Raw genomic sequence first — 12,624 nt, 5'->3', positions numbered from 1 at the left:
TAGGTCCCAGGACGTCTGTTGCAAGCAGGCCCCCCAGGCAGGATCAGGCACTTGGCTCTCACCGCACCCCCTGCCAGAGCTTTCCCCCTTCCCCTGAGGTGTCCCTGCCCACACGGAAACCCTCAGTGTCTGGCACAAGCCAGAGACATAAAAATCAGTGTGTGTCTGTTAGAGAGTGAACTTCCACAGGCTTGGTGCTGCAGAGCCTGCTGGGAGCCCAGTAACGTTCAGGCCATCTCTGTCCTGTCGCACTTGGAATTCAGGTTCCACTCTGGTGCACCCTTTCAGAGCACTTGGGAAGCACTCGGAACTGCTTGTGGTGTCTGATAAAGAGGATGTGGCCACGTGGCAGCAGAGCAGCCTCTCCCTCCGCTGGGCGAGTGGACTGAGGGCCCCCACTTCAACAGAGGCCAATCACATCCGGTATGTGAGGGGACCCCGCTTTGGGGCCTGTGCCCTATGCGTCCCCAGAGGCAGGAGGAGCCACTCATGCTTTCTGATGGGCTGTTAGCGAACTTGCTGCCCGGCCGTTTGGCTTGATGGAGGGTGAAAGCCTTTCTGAGGCATGGTGTCCCTTTTTTTTTCATTTTCAAAATACATTTGTTTGATTTCACAAATCATAACTTGGAGCCAAAAATGGAGCCACCCCATCCCAGCTGGCGCTGCGTTTCCCACAGCCTTCCCTCCTGCATTAGGCCTGACACTGAGCCTACCTTGCCCGTGGGTGTATGGGCCCAACCCTGGCCAGCTAAGGTGACCACATTGAATTTTTCAGCCTAGTGGAAGTGGGGAAGTTCATTTTTGCCATGTTACTGGTTTTGTCAGTGACAAATAGAACAAGTTGGACCTCTTCTTGCCTCCTGCCCTCACAGACTGTCCTGCCTGGCTGTGGGCCTGGCCCTGCTGAAGCGCTGTGTGCTCATGTATGGGTCCCTGCCATCCTTCCACGCCATCACGGGGCCTCTCCGAGCCCTCCTCACGGATCACCTGGCGGACTGCAGCCACCCCCAGGAGCTCCAGGTGAGGCTTCCTCGCCACTCGGGTGCTTTACCTGGGCTCAGACATGTCCCTGAGCTGGGGCCGAGCTGGGGCCAAGCTGGTGGCATTTGGTCATTTGAGGCTGCAGCTCTAAGTCAACACCATCTGCAAAATCACAAACATGAAAGGAAAGTGAAATCCAAAAACTGGGCAGTGACAGCAGTGCTGGGCTGGAGTAAAGCAGATGCTGCATCTCAAGCTGTAGCTGGGAGCTGTCGCCTTGTGTGCCACCTCGAAGAGGCCACACGGAGGGTGCACCAACGCCCGGGGGTCAGCCCCTGCTAGTCCTGGACAGTCAGCTCTGAACCGCGCCCTGCAGTACGGATGGGTTTTCGAGGATGGTCTTACCATCCTGCACAGGGTGACAGGAAGCCCCAGTGGACAGTCTCAGGTGGACCCAAGAATGAGTCTTCAATGCCAGGCACATCCTGTCCTCTGTGGGCCGCTCGAAATTCACTTACAGCCTATCCACCTCCCTCTCTTTCAGCCTGACCCTGACAGGCCGTACCCTGCATCCACTTCCTGCTTGACATGGCTGTGGCTTGTGCCTTTCATCCTGCCCCAACCCTGCCCCTCAGCCCACACCAGTGCAGGATGCTGCTAGAGCCGAAGGCATCAATGCCATGTCCACAGCTGCCCCCACAGGGGTGCCCTGCACCACTAGCACAGCCCTGGCAGCCTTGCCTCGTGCCCTTCCCTCATGCGCTCCGGCCTCCTCGCAGGCCTGGCTCCGTCTCAGGAGTTGTTCTTTGTACCTGGAACTCTTCACAGCCGTGCTGCTTGCACCCATGCCCTTGGGAAGCCAGGCCTTCGCTGGCCCACACTGCGCCATGCTCCCTGTGTCTTGTCTGCGGTGCGGACCCCCAGGCACGTTACACCGTCCTTGTCTCTGCCCCACTCGGATGAGAGTTCCATGAGGACAGCAACTCGGCCCGTCCCTGGCCAGGTGCTTGGAGCACAGAGCAGACAAGCCAGCCATCACAGACTCCCATCGCCTAGTCAAAGGCTGAGGAATAGGAGACATTAGTTGTGCCCCTTATCCTGTACCCACTTTCTGCTGATGTGGCCATGGGTTGTGCCTTTCATTTAAAAATCTTTGGGTTGGCCTGGCTGAGGGGCACAACAGGCCTTGTGGTCTTCGTAGACTGAGCCAGTCAGGCCCTTGAGTTTAGCCTCCATGGAGACGTGGCATTCAGGCACTCGAAGGTTACATCCAGATGGGCCCAGGAGTGGCTGTGTCTGGGTGCAGTTAGCCAGGGTTCCAGGACACACCTGTGCAAGAGAAAGTGGGTAGGACCAACGTCAGTGAACTGGCTTTCGGGAGATTGCTCAGAAGCCACCAGCCAACTCTTCTGGAAGCCAAGGTCTTGGTGAAAGTGGGCCTTAACCATCTGTTGGTTCTGTTGGCTTGAAAATAAGGTCAAACTGCCAAGACTGGTAGAAACCCTGCCCCACCTGGCACCCAGCATCAGTCTGCACGCCTGGGTTCTAGCGTGCACGCGGCCCCCCGCGGCAGAAGGGGGTTCTCCTGGGAGCCTTCTCACGAAGCAGGTGGCTCATGGCCTTTCGTGCCAAGTTTGTCTGGGAAAGGGGTTCTGTTGACGTTTCTGGCGGTGAGGAGCACAGACTGTCATGACCTCCAAGTCCCCTCCTTTCAGAGTGCTCTCCGGGGCCAGCACACGGGCCCCTCCCTCTTCAGGAAAACAGTGGCTTGACTTTGTTTTGGCTGTGCCAGACCTTGAGCAGCCACAGCCTTGGCTTCCCCTCCACCGGTGGGCACACAGCAAGGGCACCATCCTGCTGCGGGGAGCTCACAGTACTGTCCTCAGCTGCCTGGACGCCGCAGAACCTGCGCGTGGAGCTCAGGTCGCAGCAGGCAAGTCATCGCAGCGTCGGGGATTGTGTGTTTTTCAGGAGCTGTGTCAGAGCACACTGACCGAAATGGAAAGCCAGAAGCAGCTCTGCCGGCCACTGACCTGTGAGAAGAGCAAGCCTGTCCCACTGAAGCTGTTCACGCCCCGGCTGGTCAAAGTGTGGGTGTTGGCAGCATCTCCCTAGGGGGCCGGGACTGGGGGCTCAGTGGGAGCTGACGGGGGGTGTCTGCCAGTTCTGCAGTTGAGCAGATGACTACGGAGCGAAGCCACACTCCCGAGCAGGCTCTGGCCGAGAGGTGGGGACAGATTTTTGCTTCCTTAACAGTGGCTTTTTGATTGTAGCCTCGAGTTTGGAAGAAAACAAGGCAGTAGTAAGGAGGAACAGGAAAGGAAGAGGCTGATCCACAAACACAAGCGTGAATTTAAAGGGGCTGTTCGAGAAATCCGCAAGGACAATCAGTTCCTGGCGAGGATGCAACTCTCTGAAATAATGGAACGGTGAGGGGGATGTGTGTGTGCGACATGATTGTGATGTGACTCAGCTTTGGTGCTGTGTGGCCCTGGGCAGAGCACTGGGCACCTGGCATCCCACAGCCTTAGCTCTGGCTAGGGTCTGGAGCCAGGCAGGTTCGCTTCCCCTGTTTGAGCTGAGCGTGGCCACAGTGGCTAATGTTCTGATGTGGGAGAGAGAGGACAAGACGCTCTCCAAGAACTAATCCAGGCCGGGCGCGGTGGCTCAAGCCTGTAATCCCAGCACTTTGGGAGGCCGAGATGGGCGGATCACAAGGTCAGGAGATCGAGACCATCCTGGCTAACACGGTGAAACCCCGTCTCTACTAAAAAATACAAAAAACTAGCCGGGCGAGGTGGCGGGCGCCTGTAGTCCCAGCTACTCGGGAGGCTGAGGCAGGAGAATGGCGTAAACCTGGGAGGCGGAGCTCGCAGTGAGACGAGATCGCGCCACTGCACTCCAGCCTGGGCGGCAGAGTGAGACTCCGTCTCAAAAAAAAAAAAAAAAACGCCGGGCGCGGTGGCTCAAGCCTGTAATCCCAGCACTTTGGGAGGCCGAGACGGGCGGATCACGAGGTCAGGAGTTCGAGACCATCCTGGCTAACACGGTGAAACCCCGTCTCTACTAAAAAAGATACAAAAAGCTAGCCGGACGAGGTGGCGGGCGCCTGTAGTCCCAGCTACTCGGGAGGCTGAGGCAGGAGAATGGCGTGAACCCGGGAGGCGGAGCTTGCAGTGAGCTGAGATCCGGCCACCGCACTCCAGCCCAGGCGACAGGCGAGACTCCGTCTCAAAAAAAAAAAAAAAACTAATCCAAAAATGGGCATTTGCCTTTTGTTTCTTTTAGGGATGCAGAAAGAAAACGGAAAGTAAAGCAGCTTTTTAACAGCCTGGCTACACAAGAAGGTGAATGGAAGGCTCTGAAGAGGAAAAAGTTCAAAAAATAAATTACGTTTTATAAATTAGGCAAGGAAATACTGGACATTACCTCACATCTGCAATTCCAGCCCTCTAGGAGGCCAAGGCAGGATTGCTTCAGCTCAGGAGGTTCAAGACCAGCCGGGGGAGGACCCTGTCTCTACAAAAAAAAATTTTTTAATTAGCCAAGTGTGGTGGCACGTACCTGTAGTTCCAGCTACTCGGGAGGCTGAAGCAGGACTGCTTGAGCTGAGTCCAAAGCTACAGTGAGTCGTGATCAAGCTACTGCACTCCAGCCTGGGCAACTGTGCAAGACCCTGTCGCTTAAAAAAATAAAAAATAGATCTTTTTTTTGAGACAGGAGTTTTGCTCTTGTCCACCTTCTAGGTTCCAGCGATTCTCCGGCTTCAGCCTCCCCAGTAGCTGGGATTACAGGCATGCGCCACCACGCCCAGCTAATTTTGTATTTTTAGTAGAGATGGGGTTTCTCCATGTTGGTCAGGCTGATCTCAAACTCCCAACCTCAGGTGATCCACCCGCCTTTGCCCCCCAAAGTCCTGGGATTACAGGTGTGAGCCACAGCACCCAGCCAAAAAAGTAATTTTTATTAAAGTAGTAATGCTGTAATGTTGGTGTGATTCCAACCTCCGACCACCCCCCGCAGTTTTGTTCCTGTTAAAACACCTCCTGATGAAATAAAATGAATTCTGAAATGCGCCTCTGGGATGGGGAATGGTCTGCGTGATGTCAGCTGCGACTGGTTCACTGCATCTGGACAAGCCTCAGTTCGTGCTGCCAGGGTTGGCACTGGGGATTCTGGCCAGTGTAATTTCTGTCAACCGTGGACATTTGCCTTCATGTATAGAATTTAGACTGTTGTTATGCAAATTATATTTTCTATTATAAATGAAACAAGTTTGCAAATAGCTTAGAAATCAGAGAAGGGAAATGTCACCCACAGTCCCCTGCTGGAACAGCCACGGTTGGCCTTGCCCTGCTTACGCCCTTCAGTGGATGCTTCTGGGCGCTGCGGTCTTCCATTCAGGACACTGCACTGTGGGAGCTGGGAGAAGACTGGGTTGCATCTGTGCCAACGTGTGATACCGTTTCAGGTGAGAATCAGAAGATGCGCATGTTATGGATGAGGCAGCTTTTTAAAGTGCTTTTACCCTGCACTAACCAAGAAGGAAGTCGGCCCTCAGCTTTACTGGACCCAGGAGGGGCTGTGAGTTGTAAGGAATGATGACCCCCCCTTGAACTTGACAAGCTGGCCAGGGAGCCACATCCCGAATGCCACGGCCACTTCCTCACGGTGCATGGTTTGTTGGACCTGCGACCTTGCGGAGGGAGGTGCTGAAGTAGGAGTTTCCCTGTACCAATATGGTATGCTGTCTTACAGGCAGAGGCATTCCCCAGTGGACTATGGAGCCACTGCCGGGCCACAAGCCAGGGAGGCATGGAGCTTGTGTCCTTAGCCGGCATCCCAGGAAAGCAGCCCAGGGTCAAGTTCACACCACATGAGATCACACTGACCAGCCCTGCCTAGGCTGCCCTAGTATGTGCGTGAAGCATCGCTGCGGTCACACGTCTAGCCACAGTGACCATGGTGAGATTTAACCAGACCAGGACTGGGGAAGTGAGTAAGGTGACAAGGACCCAGTTCCGGCTTCTAATGAGGTGTGGGATCTTTAGGCAAGGAAGAAGGTGCTGCGGAGAATGAGTCTGGCTTTGTTCTTGTTGGGAGGTGTTGAGGCCACGGCTGGAGCACAGCATGAGCCATCCTCAGTGTGAGAGGCAGTTACTGCTGTGGCTGGGCTGCCTGGTAGGCCTGGAGCTAATGAGCCAGTCTCCCCCTGCAAAGTGGAAGACAGACAGCGCTGCTGGCAGCGGGACTGAAGCCAGCAGCTTGAAGATGAGGCTCACGTCGTGACAGGGGCATGTATTAGCCTCCCCAGATGGCTCCGAGACATGTCTGGCAGGTGCAAGGATCCACAAATCCAGAAGGGTCTGGGCTTGTCACATCCACCAACTAGGCTGGCTGTCTTGTCACCGTGTAGGCCCAGGATGCTGTTACCAACGGCTGCAGGATTTCACCCACTGACAAATTTTCTCTGCCACACGGCTACTGCCACTTTAATTCACCAAGCCAAGCCCTTGCACTGAGGACCCTGGCCCAACTGTCCAAGCAAAGAGGAAAAGAAAACAGGACAGAAAAAAATGCGGGACCACACCAGGCACCTGGCTCTCTGTTGAGGCCTTGCTATCCAACCCAGGACAGAAGGTGCCGGCAGCAAGCTCATACACCCTAGCTGTGTCGTCATCGAAGAGGGCGCGTGATCCAGCTGGAAGGGTGGATAAAGATGTTAACTGCCCAATGGGTTCGCCTTCCCTGTTACCTACACAGCCAATTTATCAAGAAAGGGCATTTGCAATAGAGAAGTAATTCACACAGAGCTAGCTGTGCAGGAGACCGGAGTTTTATTACTCAGTCTCCCTGAGCATTTGGGGATTGGAGTTTTTAAAAATAAGTTGGTGGGTGGGGACAGCCAGTGAGTCAGGAGTACTGATTGGTCCGGTCAGAGATGAAATCACAGGGAGTCAAAGCTGTTCTCTCGCACTGAGTCAGTTCCTGGGTGCCACAAGATCAGATAAGCCTGGGTGGTGCCAGCTGATCCATCAAGTACTGATCTGAGGCTTTACTATAGTGGTGTTACCGCCAGGAGCAGTTTGGGGAGGGTCAGAATCCTGTAGCCTCCAGCTGCATGACTCCTCAACCATAGTTTCTAATCTTGTGGCTAATCTTTTAGTCCCATAAAAGCAGTCTAGTCCCCAGGAAAGGTTTCTTTTGGGAAAGGGCTATTATTTTTGTTTTAAACTAAGTTCTTCCCAAAGTTCAGCCTACGCCCAGGAATAAACAAGGAGAGCATGGAGGTTAGAAGATGGAGCTGGTTCTCTCTCACTGTTACAAGTTTGCAATGGCAGTTTCATAGGGATGCCTGTCCTCTGAGGAAAAAGCGAATTAACAGGTGGTCTTTTTGACTGCAGGTGGAAAAACGCATCTATTAGGCAGAGGTGGGGCTTTGTTCTTACCCACAATTGGAAGCTCTGTGTGGAGTAAAGGCAGCGTGTGTGCCACCTGATTCCTTTCCCCACGTGTATCTGGTTGGGGTCGGCCACAAGAGATCCGCACGTATTTCAGAAGGTGGGAGGGGAGGTGGGAGCTGGCTGTAGGCCGGGCGTTGGCGCGGTTCCTTGAGTGCTGGCCCCGGGGCACGGCACGGGCAGCAGCCAGGCCCAAAGCTTCTGTCTAAAGCTCCTCCTGCCCAGGGGACCGTTTCCTCCAGCGCTGGGTCAGGTGCTTCTGCGCCCGGCAAGAGCGCCAGCTCCTCCCTGACCCAGGAACGGGGTCGCAGGCCCAGGCGGCCAAAAAGGTGCCAACCGGGTCCTGTGGCGTTCAGTTCTCTGCCCACCCAATTCACACCATCTTTCCCCCTCAGCCGCCTGTCCTGGGACTTCAGGCTCTGCAGCAAACGCAGCAAAAGGAGCTGCACAGAGACAGCGGGGTCGGCTCACGCGGCCCGAGTAGAATGGTTGTGCTGCTGCCCCAGGCCCGCGACCACCGCTGTGTGTGTGGCAGGAGTCAGCCCCCCGGCGTGGGGTCCCGAAGCCCGCGGTCCTTCCACGGGGAGGGCCAGGCCCGCACGGCGCAGAGGCTGGGGAACGGGCTGCGCGAGGCTCGCCTGAGGCCCCGCACACGTGTACACCTCAGGCCCATGGCTCCGCTCCGCGGGGCAGGCGTCGTCGACCCAGGGAGGCCAGGCCGGGAGTCTCGGCCTCCGGGTTACGTGGGGGCACAGCTCCTCCGCTCCGGTCAGGGTGCTGCTAACCCACGGCCGAGCAGTGAACCGCAGGACAGGCGAGAACCCAGCCACGCCCACCGGCCGGAAGACAGCGTACCGACATGTTCGTCACTTCCGGGGCTTGGCGTGACCGGGCGTGGCCGTCCCGCCCCTGGCGGCGTGCCTGGCGCCGTGTTCCGCGTCCGTGCGACCGTCTGTCCCGAGCGCGCAGCCGCGGCAGGTGCGGGGCGGGACCGGGGGCGCGCGGGGTGGGGGGCGTAGGGGGCGCGCGGCGTGGGAGGGCGTAAGAAGCGCGCGGGGTGGGGGGCGTAGGGGGCACGCAGGGTGGGAGCGGACAGGAGACGGGGCGTGGGGGAGGAGGCGGGACCGGGGGCACGCGGGGTGGCGCGGGTGGGAGGCGCGCGGGGCGCGCGGGGTGGGGGCGGGACCGGGGCGCACGCGGGATGGCAGGGTGGGAGGCGCGCGGGGTTGAGGGCGCTCCCGCGTCCAGTGTGCAGGCCATGGCCCCCGCCAGGGAGGCCGAGTCCGGACCAGGGGCCGGGATCTCGGCGCGCGTGTTGGGGTTGGGGTCCGGGTCCCCCGCGGCTTCAAGTTTCCTCTCTCACTCTGTTACGAGGGCGTGGGAGGCGCGGCCGTGGGGCGGGGTGGGGCCGGGCTCGCGATGTGCTCACCCCGATTCCTGGGGACCGTTGCCTTTGTGGCTATGATTTCTTGTGCAACCCCCGAAGCCTGCGTTTCCTGATGCCTGGGTCGGAGCGGGGGCATCGCGCAGGCCAGAATGGCCCCTGCGTCTGTAGGCCGGAGCCTCTGCTATCAGCCCCTTTAGGGTGCTCGCCAGCTGTCGGGTGTGGGGGCATGGCAGGCCCTGGAGGACCCAGTTTCCCCGCTCACCCGACCCGCCACACCCCAGCCAGGCCAGGTCAGAGCAGCCCACCATGGGACGGGGAGGGGGTGGAGGCTGCACCCCGCGCCCACCCATCCACCAGCAGCCACCAGAGCGCCGCGTGGTCACCGTTGTCTTCCTTGGCCTCCTGCTGGACCTCCTGGCCTTCACGCTGCTGCTGCCCCTGCTTCCCGGGCTGTTGGAGAGCCACGACCGTGCCCACGTGAGTCCTTGCCCTGCGGCCACAGTGCCCCCCGTCCCCCAGGCCCATTGGACCTCCCCAGCCCTTATCGTGCCTCCTCATCCCCTAGGACCCCCTTTATGGCTCCTGGCAGGGTGGGGTGAACTGGTTTGCCACCGCCATCGGGATGCCAGTGGAGAAGAGATACAACAGTGTCCTGTTCGGAGGTATGGCTGGCTCTGTGCCCCTGGCGGGCTCTCTACGGTCCTATCTTTGGTGGACATGGTCCAGCCCAGGCCCCTCCCCAATTATTAGTCCTTCCCTTCCCACTCTCTGGGCTGGCATCTATCTGGTGCCCTTGCCCACACGTCCTGGCTCCTGGGCATGATCCCTTGCCTCTGCGTGTCAGGTTCCTCCCCTTTCTCATCTCTCCACTGTGGCCTCCTCGGCTCAAGGGCCATGGCCTGTGAGTGTAGGGCCCAGCATGACTGGACCCTCAGGGCGGGGCTGGACATTGGCCTTGAGGGCCCTGAGACCACATCCCCATGATGGTGACATCTGTCTCTCAGGTCTCATTGGCTCAGCCTTCTCTGTCCTGCAGTTTCTGTGTGCACCACTCACTGGGGCCACCTCTGACTGCTTGGGGAGGCGCCCGGTGATGCTGCTGTGCCTGGTATGTCCGTGGGACTGGGTGCCCATGGGGAAGCCTCCTCCCACCCAGCCAGTAGCCCCATGGGGTTAGGTGGGGAGAGGGAGGTGGCTGTGGGCCACTCATGGCCACTTGTTGGCCCTCATCACATCCTGGAGGGGGTTCTCTGGGGGACCAGTGGCTCCTGTTGCAAAGCTAGGCTTTCAAGGAGGTGCTCCTGGCCCCTAGGAAGACATTGAGAACACAGTGGCCCTCAGATGCTTCGAAATAGGGCAGGGTTGAGGGGTATTGCCTGGGTTACCAAGTCCTACTCTGAGCCACTCCTGGCCTTAAGTGACCGCCCCTGCCCCTTGGCAGATGGGTGTGGCCACCTCATATGCAGTCTGGGCCACCTCTCGGAGCTTTGCGGCCTTCCTGGCCTCCAGGCTGATTGGGGGCATCAGCAAAGGGAACGTCAGCCTCTCCACGGCCATCGTTGCTGACCTGGGCTCGCCTCTGGCCCGCAGCCAAGGCATGGTAAGGCTGGGCCTTTGGGGTCCGGGTGTGGACTTCTGGGCCTGGGTCTCCCTGTGCAGCTCAGGTGGCCTTTTCTCTAGGCGGTCATTGGGGTGGCCTTCTCACTGGGCTTCACCCTGGGCCCTATGCTTGGAGCCTCCCTGCCCCTGGAAATGGCACCCTGGTTTGCCCTGCTCTTCGCAGCCTCCGACCTGCTGTTTATCTTCTGCTTCCTGCCGGAGACGCTGCCCCTGGAGAAACGGGTAGGGCTGCGGTCCGGGACCCACAGGCCCAGGGGCTGGGGGCTTGGTTCCGTAGCACTGTAAAAGCCCCTGTGTGCCAGCCCCAGGTGCCAGGGAGGCTGGGCCGCCCTCTTGGTGTTGGGGCTCTTGAGGCCACAGTCTGCGGGTTGCCAGGCCAGCAGCTGCTCCTGCAGGCTCTCCAATCCCATCCCCACAGGCGCCATCTGTCCCCCCGGGATTCCGTGACGTCCAGTCCCGTCCCCACAGGCGCCGTCTGTCTCCCCGGGGCTCCGTGATCTCCAATCCTGTCCCCACAGGCGCCGTCTGTCTCCCTGGGGTTCCGTGATCTCCAATCCTGTCCCCACAGGCGCCGTCTGTCTCCCTGGGGCTCCATGATGCGGCCGATCTGCTCAGCCCCCTGGCCCTGCTGCGCTTCTCAGCCGTCGCTCGTGGCCAGGACCCACCCACTGGAGACAGTAAGGACTCAACCCACCCGAGTGTGGAGCCTGCTCTCCCTTGCGCGTCCCCAGGCGGAGCCCTTCCCTGCCGTGGTCACCTTCTCAGCGCCCTCCACCTCTCCCCAGGGCTCAGCAGCCTGCGCCGCCTGGGCCTCGTCTACTTCCTCTACCTCTTCCTGTTCTCGGGCCTGGAGTACACGCTGAGCTTCCTCACACACCAGCGCTTCCAGTTCAGCAGGTGGATCCTCATCTGGGGACAGCCTGCTGTCTTCCAGAACGCCCCTGCTTCAGGGATGACCCCTCCCAAGCCCCATCCCCAGGAAGCCTTGGCAGCCACTCTCGCCCTGGCCCTGCCCCGGGTGACCCTGCCCGGGTGACCCTGCACTAACGCTCCTGCTCCCAGCCTACAGCAGGGGAAGATGTTTTTCCTCATCGGCCTCACCATGGCCACCATCCAGGGCGCCTATGCCCGGCGGATCCACCCCGGCGGGGAAGTTGCTGCCGTGAAGCGGGTAGGGGGCTCCCTCCGAAGCGGGTGGCAGGCAGTCCCCTGAGCCCTGTGGGGCACGGGCTGTGCTGAGGCTGCCGTGCCCACCTGCAGGCCCTCCTACTGCTGGTGCCTGCCTTCCTCCTCATTGGCTGGAGCCATTCTCTGCCCATGCTGGGCCTGGGGCTGCTGCTGTACTCCTTTGGTGAGTGGCCCTGCCCTGGTAGGGGATCCGATGGGCAGCAGGGCTGGGTGATGCGCCCTCCCCTGGGCTGATGGGAGCCTCCTCAATGTCCCCCACCAGCCGCCGCCGTTGTGGTGCCCTGCCTGTCCTCCGTGGTCGCTGGCTATGGTAAGACCTTTCCCTCAGCCAAAACCACCTAAGGCGGAGAAGGGCAGTGGCCCCTGACTACGACTCTCCCCACAGGCTCACCAGGGCAGAAGGGCACGGTCATGGGTACACTGCGCAGCCTAGGCGCTCTGGCCAGGGCCGCGGGGCCCCTGGTGGCTGCTTCAGGTGAGGGTGCGGGATAGTGCTGGGACAGGCTGGGGGCCGGGCACCTGCTCTCACCTCCCCAGTGCCAGCCCCCTCGGAGCCTGGGTGACGCTGCCGTCTCTCCGCAGTGTACTGGCTGGCCGGGGCCCAGGCCTGCTTCACTACGTGGTCCGGGCTCTTTTTGCTGCCCTTCCTCCTCCTGCAGAAGCTGAATTACTCGGCACAGACGCTCAAGGCTGAGTAGCTGAGCCACTGTGCCCAGGCTGTGGGCACCAGGCAGGGTGGGAGCCTGGGTCAGAGCCCTGCCCACTGCCTGACCCCCCTCCTTCCCAGTCCAGGGAGACCCTGTGGGTGGGAGCCGGCCCCCCAGCAGGAAGCCCAGGCAGCTCCTCCAGACTCATTGCTATTAATGACTCCAGGCGGCAGCACTCCAAGGCTGTCCGGGTTGGTTTGTTTTCTAAACTATGCACCAGGTTTCTGATGATGAAATAAAGCACCTGTTTTATACCAAATGCCTTTCTCCGTACGTAGCC

The 12,624-nt window shown here is 59.5% G+C and overlaps 2 protein-coding genes across 10 annotated transcripts in view; both read left to right on the top strand.

Moving 5' to 3' along the window:
• Nucleotides 1-5,057, top strand: part of NOP14 (NOP14 nucleolar protein) — a 28,819-nt gene extending 23,762 nt beyond the window's left edge. The window contains exons 14-18 of one of the 3 annotated variants that reach the window (XR_012434561.1): nucleotides 289-423; nucleotides 873-1,020; nucleotides 2,953-3,071; nucleotides 3,255-3,410; nucleotides 4,270-5,057. Coding sequence is in view for 2 of the 3 variants with exons in the window: in XM_005554340.4 (XP_005554397.3) it covers nucleotides 264-423; nucleotides 873-1,020; nucleotides 2,953-3,071; nucleotides 3,255-3,410; nucleotides 4,270-4,369 (683 nt within the window). In the remaining variant the exon portion in view is untranslated. Of the gene's footprint in view, nucleotides 1-263; nucleotides 424-872; nucleotides 1,021-2,952; nucleotides 3,072-3,254; nucleotides 3,411-4,269 lie in introns of all 3 variants that reach the window. The other 2 variants (XM_005554340.4, XM_074039255.1) reach the window with 2 other exon arrangements.
• A 3,271-nt stretch (nucleotides 5,058-8,328) lies between these two features.
• Nucleotides 8,329-12,603, top strand: MFSD10 (major facilitator superfamily domain containing 10). Of its 7 annotated transcripts, none has more exons than XR_012434578.1 (13): nucleotides 8,329-8,420; nucleotides 9,111-9,306; nucleotides 9,395-9,491; nucleotides 9,834-9,937; nucleotides 10,271-10,429; nucleotides 10,613-10,671; nucleotides 11,018-11,126; nucleotides 11,235-11,346; nucleotides 11,512-11,620; nucleotides 11,710-11,800; nucleotides 11,900-11,947; nucleotides 12,023-12,112; nucleotides 12,220-12,603. XR_012434578.1 is itself a non-coding variant. In XM_074039300.1 (13 exons), the coding sequence occupies exons 5-13, from the start codon at nucleotides 10,427-10,429 to the stop codon at nucleotides 12,333-12,335; spliced, it is 840 nt and encodes a 279-aa protein (XP_073895401.1). In that variant the 5' UTR covers nucleotides 8,329-8,420; nucleotides 9,111-9,306; nucleotides 9,395-9,491; nucleotides 9,834-9,937; nucleotides 10,296-10,426; the 3' UTR covers nucleotides 12,336-12,603. The 7 variants fall into 7 exon arrangements, 3 of the variants coding, with proteins under 3 accessions (XP_073895401.1, XP_005554387.2, XP_073895400.1); XR_012434575.1 differs by having other exon boundaries at nucleotides 10,510-10,671; nucleotides 10,968-11,126; XR_012434576.1 differs by having other exon boundaries at nucleotides 10,510-10,671; nucleotides 10,918-11,126.
• The last annotated feature ends 21 nt before the right edge of the window (nucleotides 12,604-12,624 follow it).

Source organism: Macaca fascicularis, chromosome 5 (genome assembly GCF_037993035.2).
Source record: "Macaca fascicularis isolate 582-1 chromosome 5, T2T-MFA8v1.1".
In the NCBI taxonomy this organism is placed as follows: Eukaryota; Metazoa; Chordata; class Mammalia; order Primates; family Cercopithecidae; genus Macaca; species Macaca fascicularis.
This window is presented reverse-complemented; position numbering and strand designations above follow the sequence as displayed.